This window comes from Mobula birostris, unplaced genomic scaffold (genome assembly GCF_030028105.1).
Source record: "Mobula birostris isolate sMobBir1 unplaced genomic scaffold, sMobBir1.hap1 scaffold_881, whole genome shotgun sequence".
In the NCBI taxonomy this organism is placed as follows: Eukaryota; Metazoa; Chordata; class Chondrichthyes; order Myliobatiformes; family Myliobatidae; genus Mobula; species Mobula birostris.
In genome coordinates, this window is record NW_027278598.1 from 106708 (window position 1) to 127048 (window position 20341).

Sequence of the window (20341 nt, forward strand, 5' to 3'; positions counted from 1 at the left end):
CCTCATTTTTGCCCCCTTCCCCCCCCCCCCGCGGCTCTCAGCGCCTCCGTGCGCACTGCGCCTGCGTACCAGCTGCCCCGCACCAAGATGGAAGGCTGTTCCCTCGCCCCGCAGTGTGACAGCGTCACGCACTCCCTGCGTCTGCGTTTCGTCACCTACCCCCCCCCCCCAGCGCTTGCCCCTTACAAAGATGGCAGCCACGGCACTGGGCCTGCGTCGTCGTCACCTACACCGCCGCTTGCCCCGCAGTAGGATGGCCACTGATGCGCCGGGTCTGCCCCTATCCTTGCTTCGCCGGGCTCCGAACGTCCCGCACTAAGATGGCCGGTGCAGCACTAGCCCTGCGCCATCATCACCTTTGCCCCCGCACTAAGATGCAAACTCCAGGAGTTCTGCAGATGCTGGAAATTTAAGCAACACACATCAAAGTTGCTGGTGAACTAACATGGCCACTACGGCATTTGGCCTGTGCCGTCGTCACCTTCCGCCCTTGCCCCTCATTAACATGGCCGCTACGGCACTGGGCCTGCGCTGTCGTCACCTTCCCCCCCCACTTGCCCCGCAGGGCTCTGATGTTACGCGCTAAGATGGCCACTGTTGCTTTGGGCCTGGGCTGTCGTCAGCCTTCCCCCTTGCCCCGCACTAAGATGGCCGCTGTGGCATTGGGCCTGCGCATTCGTCACCTCCCCCACTTGCCTCGTAGGGCTCTGACGCCCTATACTAAGATGGCCGCTGTGGCAATGGGCCTGTGCCATCATCACCTCCCCCTCTTGCCCCGCGCGGCGCCGACGCCACGCACTAAGATGGCTGCTGTGGCAGTGGGCCTGCGCTGTCGTCACCTCTCCCACTTGCCCCGCAGGGCTCTGACGCCGCGCACTAAGATGGCCGCTGTGGCATTGGGGCTGCGCTTTTGTCACCTCCCCCACTTGCCCCGCAGGTCCCGACGCCACGCACTAAGATGGCCGCTGTGGCAATGGGCCTGCGCCATCATCACCTCCTCCCTCTCTTGCCACGCGCGGCGCCGACGCCACGCACTAAGATGGCCGCTGTGGAATTGGGCCTGCGCCACCTTTCGAGCGCCTTGCAAAGAGATGCGCGTCAACACGGAATAAAATATACATTTATTTCTCTTTTTCACTCTCTGACCCATTGCTTGCGCCGGAGTTGCAGCTGACAGACGTTAATTTGGCAGTTAAACCAGCCACCCCTTCCCAAACACAATGTGTCGATAGCAACCCCTTACTCCCCAGCGATAATATTTTCTCTCTGTAGACAGATTTACCCCTTTAAGGGGCCGGGCGCCTTTAAGACGGGAGGATGACGTCATGTCCGGCCGGACCTGGGACCGCCCCTTCCCCCCGCCGGAAGTGCCTCCTCGGAGGAGCGAGGGCGCGCGCCAGAGCAGAGCAGCAGGCGGCGGCGGTTCCGAGCCACGTGACGTGTGACGCGCGCCGGGGACAGGGCGGGCTGACGCCCAACAAGTGTGACGTCAGGGACACGCCCGCCTCCCCGCCGCCGCGCGCTCGCTCTCGCTCGCCCTCCCCCCCACCCCCGGAACCGGCCTGCGCCGTGACGTCAGGGAGCGACGCAGGGACGTCATGGGCACGCCCCTCTGTTGACGTCGGGGACACGCCCTCTCCCCGACGACATAGCCCCGCCCCTGTCAATTATTGGCGGCCTCAACCCCATCTACCTGACGACAGGCTCCACCCCCCGCTCGGCAGGCCCCGCCCCTTGGCAACAGGCCCCTCCCCCTTCCTGACCCCGGGCCCCTCCCCCTGACCCGGACGCCGGGGTCATGACCTTCCCGCTGCATCGCCTGGTCTGGCAGAATCGTCACCGGCAGCTGGGGGCGGCGCTGGGGGAGGGGCAGGTAATGGGGGGGCCGGGTGGGCACGGTGGGGGTCAAGGGTCGTGCTGGGGGTCAGGGGTGGTCCTTGCGAGGTCAGTGGTCGCGTCAGGGTTACGGCAGGGTCGGGATACCTGGTGGGGGTCAGGGTTCATGATGAGGTCACAGCAGGGTCAGGTTCACGGTGGGTCAAGCCTGGGGGGGCCACCCCTGCAGTGTGAGGGGGCATTGGGATCAAAGGTCGTTGTGGGCCTGGGCTGATGTCTCCAGGGTGACAGCAGGGGTCAGGGGTCAGGGGACAGGAAATGGGGTCAGAGTTGGGCTGGGCTGATGTCTCCAGGGTGACAGCAGGGGTCAGGGGACAGGAAATGGGGTCAGAGTTGGGCTGGGCTGATGTCTCCAGGGTGATGGCAGGGGTCAGGGGTCAGGGGAGAGAAAGTGGGGTCAGAGTTGGGCTGGGCTGATGTCTCCAGGGTGATGTCAGGGGTCAGGGGACAGAAAGTGGGGTCGGAGTTGGGCTGGGCTGATGTCTCCAGGGTGACGGCAGGGGTCAGGGGTCAGGGGACAGAAAGTGGGGTCGGAGTTGGGCTGGGCTGATGTCTCCAGGGAGACGGCAGGGGTCAGGGGTCAGGGGACAGAAAGTGGGGTCGGAGTTGGGCTGGGCTGATGTCTCCAGGGTGACGGCAGGGTTCAGGGGTCAGGGGACAGAAAGTGGGGTCAGAGTTGGGCTGGGCTGATGTCTCCAGGGTGACGGCAGGGGTCGGGTCGGGGTTGGGCTGGAGGATTTAAGAGGGGCCGACGGCCGCTCCCCCCCTATCTCATGCCCCTCCTCCCTCCCTCCCTCCCGCAGCACGACCTGGAGGAGTTGGACCCCCGGGGCCGGACCCCGCTGCACCTGGCGATCTCCCTCGGGCACCTGGAGTCGGCCCGAGTCCTGCTCTCGCACGGGGCCGAGGTGTCGGCGGAAAACCTGCGGGGATGGACTGGTGAGAGCGGGCGTGGCTGGGGGAGGTAACTCAGGGGCGTTTGGGGTATGAGGGTGATGTGAGGTGGCAGTATCTGACCGGCTTCTCCCCCCCTCCCCTCTCTCTCTCCCCCTTCTCTCTCTTGGCTGCTGCTTCCCCTCCCTACCCCTCTCTCTGCCCCCTGCCTTTCCTCCCCGCCCTCCCACAGCCCTACAGGAGGCGGTGAGCACGGGGGACCCGGAGCTGGTGGAGCTGGTGCTGCAATACCGCGACTACCAGCGAGCCTCGCGACGCCTGGCGGGCATCCCCGAACTCCTCCGGCAGCTTCGCAGGGTAATGTGGCCGCCCGCTCCCTCCCCGCCCCTCCCCGGAACGGAACGGCCAGCGTGCGTGGACGAGTGGAAGCTAACCTCTCTTTCTTCTGTCCCACCCGCTGGTCCCCGCCTTCCCCTCTTCCGCTCCCACTCCCGCCCCTGCCTCTCCCTACCCTCCCCTCCCCGACAGGCCCCCAACTTCTACGTGGAGATGAAGTGGGAATTCACGAGCTGGGGTGAGTCTCCAAACCCGGCGCAGACGACGGGACGCCCAGAGGTCGTCCCTTCCCTCCTCAACTCTCCCTTCCCTCCCCTTCCTTCCCGCCCCTCCGCTCCCCTCCCTTCTCTCCGCAACTCTCCCTCCCCTCCCCTTCCCTCCGCTCCCCTCCCTTCCCTCCCCTTCCCTCCGCTCCCCTCCCTTCCCTCCCCTTCCCTCCGCTCCCCTCCCTTCCCTCCGCAACTCTCTCCTCTGCAACTCTCCCTTCCCTCCCCCCTTCCCTTCCCTCCGCTCCCCTCCCTTCCCTCCCCTCCCTTCCCTTCCCTCCGCGCCCCTTCCCTTCCCTCTGCAACTCTCCCTTCCCTCCCCTCTTTCCCTCCGCTCCCCTCCCTTCCCTTCCCTTCCCTCCGCGCCCCTTCCCTACCCTCTGAAACTCTCCCTTCCCTCCCCTCCCTTCCCTTCCCTCCGTTGCCCCTCCCTTTCCTCCGTAACTCTCCCTTCCCTCCCCTCTGCTCCGCTCCGTACCCCTCCTTTCCCTCTCCTCTCCTCCCTCCCCTCCGTGCCCCTTCCTCCCCTCCACAACCCTCCCTCCCCTCCGCGGTCCTCCCTTCACTCTGCACCCCTCTCTTCCCTCTGCAACCTTCCCTCCCCTCCTCGCCCCTCCTCTTCCACCAACCCTCTGCTTCCTTCTCCCTCCCCTCTCCATTTCCCCTTATCCCTACCTCTCCCTCCAGTCAGCCCCCCCCCACACACTCGTGGAAAAGTACAGCGCAGAAACAGGCCCTTCGGCCCGTCTAGTCCGTGCTGAACCGTTTAAACTGCCGACTCCCATCGACCGGCATCGGGACCACATCCCCCCCCCCACCCCTCCCGTCCGTCCGTGTACCCGTCCAAACTTCTCTTCGACGTTGGAATTGAGCTGGCGTTCACCACTTGTGCTGGCAGCTCGTCCCCCACCCTCCCCTCCCCTCTGAGTGAAGAAGTTTCCCCTCCACGTTCCCCTTAAACCTCTCACCTTTCACCCTTAAACCCCTGACCTCTGGTTGTCGTCCCCACCTGAGAGTGGGAAAACCCTGCTTGTATTTACCCTGTTGATACCCCTCAGAATTTTGTATACTTCCTCTCAACCTTCTACATTTCCAGGAATAAAGTCCTGACCGATTCAAACTTTCCTGATAACTGGGGTCCCCCAGACCCGGCAACATCCTTGTAAACTTTCTCTGCACTCTTTCAACCCTGTTTGCATCTCTCCTGTAGGTAGGTGACCAAAACTGCCCACGATTCTCCAAATTAGACCCCGCCAACGTCTGATACAACTTCAACGTAACACCCCGTCTCCCGTACTCAATACTCTGATTTATAAAGGCCAACGTGCCAAAAGCTTTCTTTACGACCCGATCTACCTGTGACGCCACTTTCAATGAACTCTGTACCTGTGTTCCCAGATCCCTCTGTCCCACCACACTCATAACACCCTGTCTCCTGTACTCAATACTGTTTCCCCCGCCATCCGAAGGTGGAGCGTTCCTATGAAACGGTTCGTAAGCCGGAATGTCGTAAAGCAAAGAAGCGATTACCATTTATTTATATGGGAAAAATTTGTGAGCATTCGCAGACCCAAAAATAACCTACCAAATCATGCCAAATAACACACAAAACCTAAAATAACAGTAACATATAGTAAAAGCAGGAATGATATGATAAATACACAGTCTATATAAAGTAGAAACACTTTTCCACAATCATTTCCTGTACTGTTCTCCGTAGCAAAAATCTCACACAAGCGCTCTCCACAGAAACACTCCCTCCAGTGACCTTTAGGCTATGAAGCTGTCAAATCATACCAAATAACACGTAAAAATACACAGCCTATATAAAGTAGAAATAATGTATGTACAGTGTAGTATCACTTACCGGAATCAGGACAGCGCTGAGCACACTGATGATGGTGTGTTAGTCTGAGTCGTCGGAGTTTGGGTGGTGCAGTGGCCCCCACCCTCCAGGCCGCCCACCGATACCGATCCGCGAAGCATGCAGGGGTGCGGCGGTAGCCAGGAGGCGCACAGCACACCTTTAAGAAAAAATGCCAAAATAAACATGCTAATTAATTAGGTGCCGCCTGGCACGTAATTGTCGGCCCAGATCAGTGCCGATTGCCGATTGCGTCGCCTCTGAATCTGGGGGGGAGCGGCTGCTCGGGGCGCGCGCTGAATTTTTTTCAACGCACTGCTTTTTTCCGTAACAGCGAAAACACCTTCTGTTAGCGAAAACAGGGAACTAACGTAGGTCTTTCGTAACAGTGAGGTTTGGTAAAGCGAATGTTGGAAAAGCGGGGGACACCCGTACTTTGACTTGTGGAGTCCAATGTGCCTAAAGATTTCTTTATGACCCTATCTACCTCTGACATCCCTTTCAATGAATTATGGGCCTGTGTTCCTGGATCCCTCTGTTTTACAATTTACCCTACGTTTACAACTAACATCCCGTCTCCTGTACTCAAAACGTTCTCGATGATCCGACTGAACCACTCCCAGTCTCTCCCTCCCTCCCCAAATCCTGTGTCACTCCCTCCCCTCCCTCAATATGCCCTCCTCCTTCCCCCCCTCTCCAATTCCCCTTCTCTCCCGTTTCTCACTCCCCCGAACTCTCTCTCTCCCTGCAGTCCCCCTCGTCTCCAGGATCTGTCCCAGTGACGTCTACCGTGTGTGGAAGAGTGGTGCCAACTTGCGCGTGGACACCACGCTGCTCGGGTTCAATCAGATGACTTGGCTGCGCGGCAACAGGTCATACATCTTCAAGGGCGAGGGTGAGTGAGAGAGTCCAGCAACACTCCCCGGGGGTCAGACACGGAGCGAATCTCCCTCCACACCGTCCCATCACACACTCCCGGGGGTCAGACACGGAGCGAATCTCCCTCCGCACCGTCCCGTCACACACTCCTGGGGTCAGATACAGAGTGAATCTCCCTCCACACCATCCCATCACACACTCCCGGGGTCGGACACAGAGCGAATCTCCCTCCGCACCGTCCCGTCACACACTCCCGGGGTCAGACACAGAGTGAATCTCCCTCCGCACCGTCCCATCACACACTCCCGGGGTCAGACACAGAGTGAATCTCCCTCCGCACCGTCCCATCACACACTCCCGGGGTCAGACACAGAGTGAATCTCCCTCCACACCGTCCCATCACACACTCCCAGGGTCAGAGAACATGAAATCCAGGAACTGGACTTGGTTGTCAGAGGCTGTATAATCCAGAGAACATAGAGACCTACAGCACATTACAGGCTCTTTGGCCCACAATGTTGTTCTGACCATGTAACCTACTCTAGAAGCTGCCTAGAATTTCCCCAGCGCATAGCCCTCTGTTTTTCTAAGCTCTTAAAAGACCCTATTGTATCCCCCTCCACCACCGTCACCGGCAGCCCATTCCACACACTCACCGCTCTCTTCGTAAAAAAACTTACCCTTGACATCTCCTCTGTACCTACTTCCAAACACCTTAAAACTGTGCCCTCTTGTACTAGCCATTTCAGCCCTGGGGAAAAGCCTCTGACTTTCCACACGATCAATGCCTCTCATCATCTTACACACCTCTATCAGGTCACCTCTCATCCTTTGTCACTCCAAGGAGAAAAGGCCAAGTTCACTCAACCTATTCTCATAAGGCATGCTCCCCAATCCAGGCAACATCCTTGTAAGTCTCCTCTGCACCCTCTCTATGGTTTCCATGTCCTTCCTGTAGTGAGGCGAGCAGAACTGAGCACAGTACTCCAAGTGGGGTCTGACCAGGGTCCTATATAGCTGCAACATTACCTCTCGGCTCTTAATCTCAATCCCATGGTTGATGAAGGCCAATACACGGTACGCCTTCTTAACCACAGAGTCAACCTGCGCAGCTGCTTTGAGTGTCCTATGGACTCGGACCCCAAGATCCCTCTGATCCTCCACATGGCCAAGAGTCTGACCATTAGTATATTCTGCCATCATATTTGACCTACCAAAATGAACCACTTCACACTTATCTGGGTTGAACGTCATCTGCCACTTCTCAGCCCAGTTTTGCATCCTATCGATGTCCCACTGTAACCTCTGACAGCCCTCCACACTATCCACAACACCCCCCAACCTTTGTGTCATCAGCAAATTTACTAACCCATCCCTGCACTTCCTCATCCAGGTCATTTATAAAAATCGCAAAGACTAGGGGTCCCAGAACAGATCCCTGAGGCACACCACTGGTCACTGACCTCCATGCAGAATATGACCCGTCTACAACCACTCCTTGCCTTCTGTGGGCAAGCTAGGACTGGATCCAGAAAGTAATGTCCCCTTGGATCCCATGCCTCCTTACTTTCTCAATAAGCCTTCCATGGGGTACCTTATCAAATGCCTTGCTGAAATCCATATGCACTACATCTACTGCTCTACCCTCATCAATGTGTTTAGTCACGTCCTCAGAAAATTCAATCAGGCTCGTAAGGCACGTCCTGCCTTTGACAAAGCCATGCTGACTATTTCTAATCATATTATGCCTCTCCAAATGTTCATAAATCCTGCCTCTCAGGATCTTCTCCAACAACGTGCAAACCACTGAAGTAAGACTCACTGGCCTATAATTTCCTGGGCTATCTCTACTCCCTTTCCTGAATAAGGGAACAACACCTACAACCCTCCAATCCTCCGGAACCGCTCCCATCCTCATTGATGATGCAAAGATCATCACCAGAGGCTCAGCAATCTCCTCCCTCGCCTCCCTCAGTAGCCTGGCATACATCTCATCTGGTCCCGGTGACTTATCCAACTTGATGCTTTCCAAAAGCTTCAGCACATATATAACCATATAACAATTACAGCACGGAAGCAGGCCATCTTGGCCCTTCTAGTCCGTGCCGAACGCTTACTCTCACCTCGTCCCACCGACCCGCACTCAGCCCATAACCCTCCATTCCTTTCCTGTCCATATATCCATCCAATTTAACTTTAAACGACAACATCGAACCTGCCTCGACCACTTCTCGTTCCACACAGCCACCACTCTCTGACTCTCTGAGTAAAGAAATTCCCCCTCGTGTTACCCCTAAACTTTTGTCCTCTAACTCTCAACTCATGTCCTCTTGTTTGAATCTCCCCGACTCTCAATGGAAAAAGCCTATCCACATCAACTCTATCCACCCCCCTCATAATTTTAAATACCTCTATCAAGTCCCCCCTCAACCTTCTACGCTCCAAAGAATAAAGACCCAACTTGTTCAACCTTTCTCTGTAACTTAGACGATGAAACCCAGGTAACATTCTCGTAAATCTCCTCTGTACTCTCTCAATTTTCTTGACATCTTTCCTATAATTTGGTGACCAGAACTGTACACAATACCCCAAATTTGGCCTCACCAATGCCTTGTACAATTTCAACATTACATCCCAACTCCTATACTCAATGCTCTGATTTATAAAGGCCAGCAAACCAAAAGCTTTCTTCACTACCCTATCCGCATGAGATTCCACCTTCAGGGATCTATGCACCATTATTCCTAGATCCCTCTGTACTACTGTATTCTTCAGTGCCCGACCAGTTACCATGCATGTCCTATTTTGATTATTCCTACCAAAATGTAGCACCTCACATTTATCAGCATTAAACTCCATCTGCCATCTTTCAGCCCACTCTTCTAACTGGCCTAAAATCTCTCTGCAAGCTTTGAAAACCTACTTCATTATCCACAATGCCACCTATCTTAGTATCATCTGCATACTTACTCATCCAATTTACGTCCTCTTTCTTAATATCTACATGCTCGAGCTTTTTAGTCTGCTGCAAGTCATCCCTACAATCACCAAGATCCTTTTCCACAGTGAATACTGAAGTAAAGTATTCATTAAGTACGTCAGTGAAGTATTCATTAATAATCAGTAAAATGTTCATTAAGATAATGAGAGGCATTGACGGTGTGGATAGCCAGAGGCTTTTTCCCAGGGCTAAAATGACGGACACGAGGGGGCCTAGTTTTAAGGTGTTTGGAGATAGGTACAAGGCAGGTTTTTCACGCAGAGGGAACCTCTCCCGTCCTCATTGATGATGCAAAGATCATTGCCAGGGGCTCAGCAATCTCCTCCCTCGCCTTCCACAGTAGCCTGGCATACATCTCATCTGGTCCCGGCGGCTTACCAAACTCAACACTTCCCAAAAGCTCCAGCACATCCTCTTTCTTAACGTCTCTACGCTCAAGCGTTTCAGTCCACTGTAAGTCACCCCCACAATTGCCACGGTCTTAAGCAAAGTATTTATTAAGTACCTCCGCTACCTCCTCCGACTCCGTGCACGCGTTTGCACTATCGCTCCCGATTGATCATATTATCCTCTTGCTCTTCACATACTTGTAGAGTGCCTTGGGGTTTTCCTTAGTCCTGCTCACCAAGGCCTTCTCATGGCCCCTTCTGGCTCTGCTAATTCCATTCTTAAACTCCTTCCACTTTGGTGGCAAGAACAGGAAAACAGATTATTATCTGAATGGTGGCCGATTAGGAAAAGGGGAGGTGCAACGAGACCTGGGTGTCATTATACACCAGTCATTGAAAGTGGGCATGCAGGTACAGCAGGCGGTGAAAAAGGCGAATGGTATGCTGGCATTTATAGCGAGAGGATTCAAGTACAGGAGCAGGGAGGTACTACTGCAGTTGTACAAGGCCTTGGTGAGACCACACCTGGAGTATTGTGTGCAGTTTTGGTCCCCTAATCTGAGGAAAGACATCCTTGCCATAGTGGGAGTACGAAGAAGGTTCACCAGATTGATTCCTGGGATGGCAGGACTTTCATATGAAGAAAGACTGGATGAACTGGGCTTGTACTCGTTGGAATTTAGAAGATTGAGGGGGGATCTGATTGAAACGTATAAAATCCTAAAGGGATTGGACAGGCGAGATGCAGGAAGATTGTTCCCGATGTTGGGGAAGTCCAGAACGAGGGGCCACGGTTTGAGGATAGAGGGGAAGCCTTTTAGGACAGAGATGAGGAAAAACTTCTTCACACAGAGTGGTGAATCTGTGGAATTCTCTGCCACAGGAAACAGTTGAGGCCAGTTCATTGGCTATATTTAAGAGGGAGTTAGATATGGCCCCTGTGGCTAAAGGGATCAGGGGGTATGGAGGGAAGGCAGGTACAGGGTTCTGAGTTGGATGATCAGCCATGATCATACTGAATGGCGGTGCAGGCTCGAAGGGCCGAATGGCCTACTCCTGCACCTATTTTCTATGTTTTCTATATTTCTATGTTTTCCTAGCAACCTTGCAATTTTCTAGAGCTCTATCAGTGCCTAGTTTCTTGAAACTTTTGTAAACTTTTCTTCTTAACTATATTTTCTACATCCTTTGTACACCATGGTTCATTTACCTTGCCATCCTTTCCCTGCCTCAGCGGAACGTACCTACACAGAACTCCATGCAAATATTCCATGAACATTTGCCACGTTTCTGCCATGCAACTCCCTGAGAACATCAGCTCCCAATTTATGCTCCTGTTTCTGCACGTGACCAAGTGGTTAAGGCATTGGACTAGCGACCGGAAGGTCGTGAGTTCGAGCCTCAGCTGAGGCAGCGTGTTGTGTCCTTGAGCAAGGCACCTAATCACACATTGCTCTGCGACGACACCGGTGCCAAGCTGTATGGGTCCTGATGCCCTTCCCTTGAACAACATCGGTCTCGTGGAGAGGGGAGACTTGCAGCCTGGGCAACTGATGGTCTTCCATACAACCTTGCCCAGGCCCGCGCCCTGGAGAGTGAAGACTTTCCAGGCGCAGATCCAAGGTCTCGCAAGACTAACGGGTGCCTTTCTGCCCAATAGCATCATATTTCCCCCCCGGCAACCCAGTTAAATGTTTTCCAAAATTGCCTGCTCCCATCCCTCTCCAGCGCTATGGTGAAGGAGATCGCTACCTCCAAAATGCTCTCCCCCTGAGAGACCTGACACCTGACCAGGTTCGTTTCCCAACACCAGATCAGGTACAGCCTCTCCTCTGGTTGGCATATCTACCTATTGTGTCAGGAAACCTTCCTGAGCTCATCTGACAAACTCCACCCCGTTTAAACTCCTTGTGCCAAGGAGATGCCAGTCAGTACCAGGGAAGTTAAAATCTCCCGTCGCAACAACCCTATAATTATTGCACCGTTCCAGAATCTGCCTCCCTCTCTGCTCCTCGATATCTCGATTACTGTTTGGGGGTCTATAAAAAACCCCCAGTAGAGTTATTGACCCCTCTTCCTGTTGCTAACTTCCACCCACAGTGACTCAGTAGACAACCCCTCCATGATTTCCTCCTTTTCCGTGGCCGTGACGCTATCTCTGATCAGCAGTGCCACGTCCCCACCTCTCTCGCCTCCCTCCCCGTCCTTTCTGAAACATCTAAAGCCCGGCACACTCACCAGCCATTCCTGCCCCTGAGACGTCCAAGTCTCTGTCACGGCCACAACGTCACAGTTCCACGTGTCGATCCACGCTGTAAGCTCATCTGCCTTGTTCGTGATATTCTTTGCATGAAAACAGACACATCTCAAACCATCTGGCTGGGGGCACCTTTCCTCTAACATCTGCCTGTCCTTCCTCGCAAACTCCCTGCAAGCCGTCTCTACTTGTGCTCCGACCGCCCCATCCTCTGACGAAGGGTCTCGGCCCGAAACGTCGACTGCACCTCTTCCCAGAGATGCTGCCTGGCCTGCTGCGTTCACCAGCAACTTTGATGTGTGTTGCTTGAATTTCCAGCATCTGCAGAATCCCTGTTGTCTGCGCCCCATCGTCTGCCTCTTCACTTCAGCTCCCACCCCCCTGCAAATCTAGTTTAAACCCTCCCCACAGCATCAGCAAACCTCCCTCCCGGGATATTGGTTCCCCTCCAGTTCAGGTACAACCCGTCCCACCTGTACAGGTCACCCCTTCCCAGAAAAGGTTCCAGTGATCCGAGGATTTGACGCCCTGCCCCCTGCACCATCCCCTCCGCCACTCATTCGTCTGCGCTGTCTTCCTGTCCCGATCTTCCCCGGCTCCTGGCAACGGGAATAATCCGGAGATTACCACCTTGGAGATCCTGCTCTTCAGCATTCATCCCAACTCCCCGAACTTACTGCACTGGACATCTACCCCTCTCCTGCCCATGTCATTGGTACCAATGTCTGCCACGACCTCCGGCTGCTCACCCTCCCCTTCGAGAATATTCTGCAGAGTGAATCTCGCTCCGCACCGTCCCGTCACACACTCCCGGGGTCAGACACAGAGCGAATCTCCCTCCGCACCGTCCCGTCACACACTCCCGGGGTCAGACACAGAGTGAATCTCCCTCTCCCTCCACACCGTCCCATCACACACTCCCGGGGTCAGACACAGAGCGAATCTCCCTCCGCACCGTCCCGTCACACACTCCCGGGGTCAGACACAGAGTGAATCTCCCTCTCCCTCCACACCGTCCCATCACACACTCCCGGGGTCAGACACAGAGCGAATCTCCCTCCGCACCGTCCCGTCACACACTCCCGGGGTCAGACACAGAGCGAATCTCCCTCCGCACCGTCCCGTCACACACTCCCGGGGTCAGACACAGAGCGAATCTCCCTCCGCACCGTCCCGTCACACACTCCCGGGGTCAGACACAGAGCGAATCTCCCTCCGCACCGTCCCGTCACACACTCCCGGGGTCAGACACAGAGCGAATCTCCCTCCGCACCGTCCCGTCACACACTCCCGGGGTCAGACACTGAGTGAATCTCCCTCCGCACCGTCCCGTCACACACTCCCGGGGTCAGACACAGAGTAACTATTTTTCCCTCTCTCTTTCTCTCTGCTCTCACTTTCTTGTTCTGACCCTCTCTGTCTCTCTCCCCCTCACTTTCTCTGTCTCTGTCTATCTCTCTTTCTCAGAGGACGGAGCGGTGGTAATGGAGGTCGACCACGACAAGAGACTGGTCTTCACCGAGACGCTGTCCCTCGCCCTGCACAACACCGACCTCGTTCTCTCCGCCATGCTGCCCAGCGAAGATCAGGTGGCATCTCGTCTGACCTCGCCCATCATCGCCACCCACCTCGACACCAAAAACATCGCTTTCGAGAGGTGAGAGATACTGTCACACTGTCAGCTGTAACCCACTCCCGGGGATCTGTTATTCTATATATAAACCCCTGTCTCTCTGGATTAGATCCCAGTCTGTAACCCACTCCCGGGGATCTGTTATTCTATATATAAACCCCCCGAACCCCTGGATTAGATCCCAGTCTGTAACCCACCCGTGGGGATCTGTTATTCTATATATAAACCCCCTCGAACACCTGGATTAGATCCCGGTCTGTAACCCACTCCCGGGGATCTGTTATTGTACTGTAACCCAATCCAGGGGATCTGTTATTCAATATATAAACCTCCCCGAACCTCTGGATTAGATCTCAGCCTGTGACCCACTCCCGGGGATCTGTTATTCTATATATAAACCCCCCGAACCCCTGGATTAGATCCCAGCCTGTAACCCACTCCCGGGGATCTGTTGTTCTATATATAAACCCCCCGAACCCCTGGATTAGATCCCAGTCTGTCACCCACTCCCGGAGTCTGTTATTCTATATATAAACCCCCTGAACCCCTGGATTAGATCCCAGTCTGTAACCCACTCCCGGGGATCTGTTATTCTATATATAAACTTCCTGAACCCCTGGATTGGATACCAGTCTGTAACCCACTCCCGGGGATCTGTTATTCTATATATAACCCCCACCCCCGAACCCCTGGATTAGATCCCAGTCTGTCACCCACTCCCGGAGTCTGTTATTCTATATATAAACCCCCTGAACCCCTGGATCAGATCCCAGTCTGTAATCCACTCCCGGGGATTTGTTATTCTATATATAAACTTCCCGAACCCCTGGATTAGATCCCAGTCTGTAACCCGCTCCCGGGGATCTGTTGTTCTATATATAAACCCCCCGAACCCCTGGATTAGATCCCAGTCTGTAACCCGCTCCCGGGGATCTGTTATTCTAAATATAAACCCCCTCCCCCGAACCCCTGGATAAAATCCCAGTCTGTAACCCACTCTGATTTTGCAGGAATAAATCTGGAATTTGGGGATGGCGTTCCGAACGTTCGGAGATTGTCCATGGGTATCAGGCCAAGGTAAGAAATCCGTCCAATCATTCTCCCACAGTCTTTCTCTCGCTCTGTCTTACTCTCCCTCCCCCAGTCTCTCTCTCTCTCCCCCAGTCTCTCTCTCTCTCTCTCACCCCCAGTCTCTCTCTCTCCCCCCAGTCTCTCTCTCTCTCCCCCAGTCTCTCTCTCTTTCACCCCCAGTCTCTCTCTCTCTGCCCCAGTCTCTCTCTCTCTTTCACCCCCAGTCTCTCTCTCTCTGTCCCAGTCTCTCTCTCTCTCCCCGGTCTCTCTCTCTCTGCCCCCAGTCTCTCTTTCTCTGCCCCCAGTCTCTCTCTCCCCAGTCTCTCTCTCTCTGTCCCAGTCTCTCTCTCTCTCCCCCAGTCTCTCTCTCCCCAGTCTCTCTCTCTCTGACCCCAGTCTCTCTCTCTCTCACCCCCAGTCTCTCTCTCTGCAACCAGTCTCTCCCTCTCTCCCCCCAGTCTCTCTCTCCCCCGTCTGTCTCTCTCCAGTCTCTCTCTCTCTGTCCCAGTCTCTCTCTCTCTGCCCCCAGTCTCTCTCTCTGTCCCAGTCTCTCTCTCTCCCCCCGTCTGTCTCTCTCCCCCAGTCTCTCTCTCTGTCCCAGTCTCTCTCTCTGCCCCAGTCTCTCTCTCTCGTCCCCCAGTCTCTCTCTCCCCAGTCTCTCTCTCTCTCCCCCAGTCTCTCTGCCCCCAGTCTCTCTCTCTCTGACCCCAGTCTCTCTCTCTCACCCCCAGTCTCTCTCTCTGCCCCCAGTCTCCCTCTCTCTCTCCCCAGTCTCTCTCTCCCCCCCAGTCTCTCTCCCTCTCTCCCCCAGTCTCTCTCTCCCCCGTCTGTCTCTCTCCCCAGTCTCTCTCTCTCCCCCAGTCTCTCTCTCTGCAGTCTCTCTCTCTGCCCCAGTCTCTCTCTCTCCCCCCGTCTGTCTCTCTCCCCCAGTCTCTCTCTCACCCCCAGTCTCTCTCTCTCTCTCACCCCCCAGTCTCTCTCTCTCACCCCAGTCTCTCTCTCTCTTCACCCCGTCTCTCTCTCTCTCTCCTACCCCCAGTCTCTCTCTCTCCCCCCCGTCTCTCTCTCTGTCCCCCCAGTGTCTCTCTCTCTCCCCCAGTCTGTCTCTCTGCCCCAGCCTCTCTCTCTCTCTTTCACTCTCGCCCTCTCTCAGGTTTTTAGCGCAAACAACGTTGACCTGGTGACCAAGACAAGAACCGAACACCTGTCTGACCCGGACAAGGCGAAGATCAAAGGTCAGTCTGTCACCTCCTCCCTCGCTCCCTCCCTCCCTCCCACATCTCCGTCACCCGCTCCTTCCCCTGCACCCCTCCCTGCTGCCATGATTTTCAAGTTTACTGATCTTAAATTTAATTTTGTTTAAGAACTATGTGTGTAATAATGTTATTTTTCTCCTCTCTTTATTCTCCACTCTCTCCCTTCCCTCTCTCTCTCCCTCCTGTCTCCGTCCCTTCCCTCTCTGTCTCTCCCGCCTCCCGCAGGAACACGCACCCCACTGCAGTCATTTCTGGGCCTTGCCGAGCAGCATGCCTCATCCCCTCCGGAGGGGGTAGGATACCGAGCAGAAACCCGTAACACTGCCCCAGGTCCCGCTCTCACATCGCGGAGAGGGGGCCCTTCCGCCCTTTCGATCCTGCTGCCCCGGTCGCCCGTCTTAGCCAGTTCCATTCGCCCGTGTTTGTCCAGACTCCCTCCCAAAACCCTTCCTACCCGTGTCCCTGTCCGAGTGTCGTCAATGTACCTGGTTTCTTCGGGGTAATTAAATTTCCCTGGTGTCTCGGGGTGGGGGTGGGGGGGATGAAACTCCCCTTCCATCCACCCAGAACTCCCCCCCCCTCCACCGAGGAAGAGTCCCCCTGGGTGGCGGCCGGGCCGGGTTGGGTGTGTGTCTGGTCTGTCAGCCTCCCCTCCTCCTTCCTCTCACACTTTCTGTCCTCCCCCCCCACCCCCGTCGCTCTCACGCTTTCTCTGCCTCTCCTCCCCGTCCCCTCTTTGTCCTCCCCCTCTCCCTTCTCGTTCTTTGTTCGCCCGTCTCCCTCTGTACCCTCTTCCCCTCCCCTCTCCCCATCTCTCCACCATCCTGCCCCTTCCCTGCGCTCTCCTGCCCCTATCTACCCCTCGAAATCACCACCTTCTTTCCTCATCTCCCTATCTCCACCTGCTGGCCCCTATTTCCCTCCTCTCCCCTCTGCCTCCCCTCTACCCCCTCATCATCTCCCCCTCTCTCTCTCGCTCTCTCCCTCCCTCTCTCCTCTCCTCCGTCCCCGTCTCTCCACCCTCTCTCCCCTCTCTTCCTCTCTCTCCTCTCTCCATTCTTCTCCCCATCTCTCCTCTCTTTCTCCCCTCTTACCCTTCTCTGAATCTTTCCCCTTCCCCCTCTCCACCCAATCTCCCCTCCTCTCTCCCCATCTCCCCCCCATCCCTCCCTCTCCCCAGGGACCCTCGGCTCCGAGCGGCGTCCAGCCCAGCCCCTCCGAGGTGACGGCTGAGGAGTACTTCGACCCCGAGGTGGACCTGCAGTCCCGGGACATCGGCCGGCCGCTGGAGCTCAGCCTGAAGGTGCAGAGGTGAGGAGGGCTCGTGGGGGGGGGGGGGGGAGGGTGTGCGATGTCGGGAAGGCGAAGGGGACGGGACTGTCCCGCCTGTGACCCTCCCCCCTCAGGGAGGAGCCGCGGCCAGTGGTGGAGGGGTGTCACTGCCGGTAGACGTTACCCAACTCCAACACCGTCTGGAGATGCATAGACCGATCGGTCCCAGAGCGACAGCCTCCCGCTCAACGCCAGCAAGAGCAAGGGGGCTGATTGCCGAGTTTGGGGGGGGGAACCAGGGCTCCACGAGCCAGTGATGAGAGGTGGAGAGGGTCAGCCAGTTTAAATTAATCGTTCCAGAGACCTGTTCTGGGTTAGGAGCAATTTAGAAGAAAGGACAGCAGCATCTCGACGTCCTGAAGAGTTTGCGGAGGTTCGGCACGACGCCTGAAACTTTGACAAACTTCTGCAGATGTGCGGTGGAGAGTTTGTCGACCAGCTGCATCGCAGCCTGGGACGGAAACGCCAATGTCCTCGAACGGAAAATCCTACAAACGGTAGTGGACACGGTCCAGTCCGTCACGGGTAAAGCCCTTCCCACCATTGAGCATGTCTACAGGAAAGCAGCCTCCATCATCAGGGAACCCCACCACCCAGGACGTGCTCTCTTCTCACTGCTGACATCAGGAAGGAGGTACAGGAGCCTCAGGACCCACACCACCGGGTTCAGGAACAGTTACCACCCCTCGACCATCAGGAAGGAGGTACAGGAGCCTCAGGACCCACACCACCAGGTTCAGGGACAGTTATTACCCCTCAACCATCAGGAAGGAGGTACAGGAGCCTCAGGACCCACACCACCGGGTTCAGGAACAGTTACCACCCCTCGACCATCAGGAAGGAGGTACAGGAGCCTCAGGACCCACACCACCAGGTTCAGGGACAGTTATTACCCCTCAACCATCAGGAAGGAGGTACAGGAGCCTCAGGACCCACACCACCGGGTTCAGGAACAGTTACCACCCCTCGACCATCAGGAAGGAGGTACAGGAGCCTCAGGACCCACACCACCAGGTTCAGGGACAGTTATTACCCCTCAACCATCAGGAAGGAGGTACAGGAGCCTCAGGACCCACACCACCGGGTTCAGGAACAGTTATCACCCCTCAACCATCAGGAAGGAGGTACAGGAGCCTCAGGACCCACACCACCAGGTTCAGGGACAGTTATCACCCCTCGACCATCAGGAAGGAGGTACAGGAGCCTCAGGACCCACACCACCAGGTTCAGGGACAGTTATCACCCCTCAACCGGTGAGGGCCGGGAGACCGGCTGGCCGCAGCCGGGGCCGCCCGACGTGACCCTTTCTCTCCGCCCTCGAGCACTGACCGGGTCTGCATGGGGGCCGTCCTCCAAGTTGGTATACCACCTCACAGTTGTCTCCTTCGTAATCTCTCTCTATTTTTCTAATGCGTGGTCATCTTGATGTCAGTGCCAGGCTGCCACGAAAACAGCACATTTCAAAGCACATCTCAGTGATAATCGACCCTCTCTCCCTCCACTCCCCCCCTTCCCCTCCCACTCTCAGTCCATCCCTCTCCCCTCTCGTCCCTTCCTCCCACCTCTCCCTCACTTTCCCCCCTCTCCCACCTCTCTCCCTCCCTCACCTCCTCCCTCTTCCCTCTTAGTTAGGAAAAGGGGATGTACAATGAGATCTAGGTGTTCTTGTACATCAGTCACTGAAAGCAAGCATGCAGGTACAGCAGGCAGTGAAGAAAGCTAATGGCATGCTGGCCTTCATAACAAGGGGAATTGAGTATAAGAGCAAAGAGGTCCTTCTGCAGTTGTACAGGGCCCTGGTGAGACCACACCTGGAGTACTGTGTGCAGTTTTGGTCTCCAAATTTGAGGAAGGACATTCTTGCTATTGAGGGAGTGCAGCGTAGGTTCACGAGGTTAATTCCCGGGATGGCGGGACTGTCATATGTCGAAAGATTGGAGCGACTGGGCTTGTATACTCTGGAATTCTCTGGACTGGGTACAGAGAAGATTCACTAGAATGATTCCGGGAATGAGAGGGTTAACATATGAGGAACGTTTGTCCACTCTTGGACTGTATTCCTTGGAGTTTAGAAGAATGAGGGGAGACCTCATAGAAACATTTCGAATGTTGAAAGGCATGGACAGAGTGGATGTGGCAAAGTTGTTTCCTATGATGGGGGAGTCTAGTCCGAGAGGGCATGACTTAAGGATTGAAGGGCGCCCATTCAGAACAGAGATGCGAAGAAATTTCTTTAGTCGGAGGGTGGTGAATCTATGGAATTTGTTGCCACGGGCAACAGTGGAGGCCGAGTCATTGGGTGTATTTAAGGCAGAGATTGATAGGTATCTGAGTAGCCAGGGCATCAAAGGTTACGGTGAGAAGGCGGGGGAGTGGGACTAAATGGGAGAATGGACCAGCTCATGTTAAAATGGCGGAGCAGACTCGATGGGCCGAATGGCCGACTTCTGCTCCTTTGTCTTGTGGTCTTATGGAATTTAGAAAGATGAGAGGGGATCTTATTGAAACATATAAGATTATTAAGGGATTGGACACGCTGGAGGCAGGAAGCATGTTCCCGCTGATGGGTGAGTCCAGAACCAGAGCCCACAGTTTAGGAATAAGGGGTCGGCCATTTAGAACGGAGTTGAAAAAGTTTTTCACCCAGAGAGTGGTGGATCTGTGGAATGCTCTGCCCCAGAAGACTGTGGCGGCCAAGTCTCTGGATGCTTTCAAGAAAGAGTTAGATAGAGCTCTTAAAGATAGCGGAATCAAAGGTTGTGGGGATGAGGCAGGAACTGGATACTGATCGTGGATGATCAGCCATGATCACAGTGAATGGCGGTGCTGGCTCGAAAGGCCGAATGGCCTACTCCTGCACCTATTGTGTGTTGTCTATTTTCTGTTTCCCTCCCTTTCTCCCTCTCCTCTTTCTCCCACCTCTCTCTCGTCCCTCCTCTCTCTTCATCTACATCTCTCCCTCTTCTCCCCTCTGTCCTTACCCTGGACCGAGGCTGTAAAAACAGGGGACAATCTCCCCCCTACAGTCACTCTGAGCACCGGTGCCCCACAAGGCTGTGTACTCAGCCCCCTGCTGTACTCACTGTACACCCATGATTGTGTAGCCAAGTTTCCATCAAACTCATATATACAAGTTTGCTGATGACACAGTTGTAGGCCGTATCTCGGGTAATGATGAGTTTGAGTACAGAGAGGAAATTAAGAACCTGGTGGCATGGTGCGAAGACAATAACCTGTCCCTCAACGTCAGCAAGACGAAGGAATTGG

The 20341-nt window shown here is 55.3% G+C and overlaps 1 protein-coding gene across 1 annotated transcript in view; it reads left to right on the forward strand.

Annotated features, from left to right (window-relative positions):
* The first annotated feature begins 1331 nt into the window (after window positions 1–1331).
* The window catches only part of LOC140193799 (ankyrin repeat domain-containing protein 13D-like), a 25027-nt gene continuing 6017 nt past the window's right edge, over window positions 1332–20341 (forward strand). Inside the window, exons 1-10 of the mRNA XM_072250969.1 lie at window positions 1332–1873; window positions 2700–2835; window positions 3023–3147; window positions 3319–3364; window positions 6008–6151; window positions 13250–13439; window positions 14426–14492; window positions 15640–15721; window positions 15968–16035; window positions 16923–17053. Coding sequence (XP_072107070.1) covers window positions 1799–1873; window positions 2700–2835; window positions 3023–3147; window positions 3319–3364; window positions 6008–6151; window positions 13250–13439; window positions 14426–14492; window positions 15640–15721; window positions 15968–16035; window positions 16923–17053 — 1064 coding nt within the window. The 5' untranslated portion in view covers window positions 1332–1798. The remainder of the gene's footprint in view (window positions 1874–2699; window positions 2836–3022; window positions 3148–3318; window positions 3365–6007; window positions 6152–13249; window positions 13440–14425; window positions 14493–15639; window positions 15722–15967; window positions 16036–16922; window positions 17054–20341) is intronic.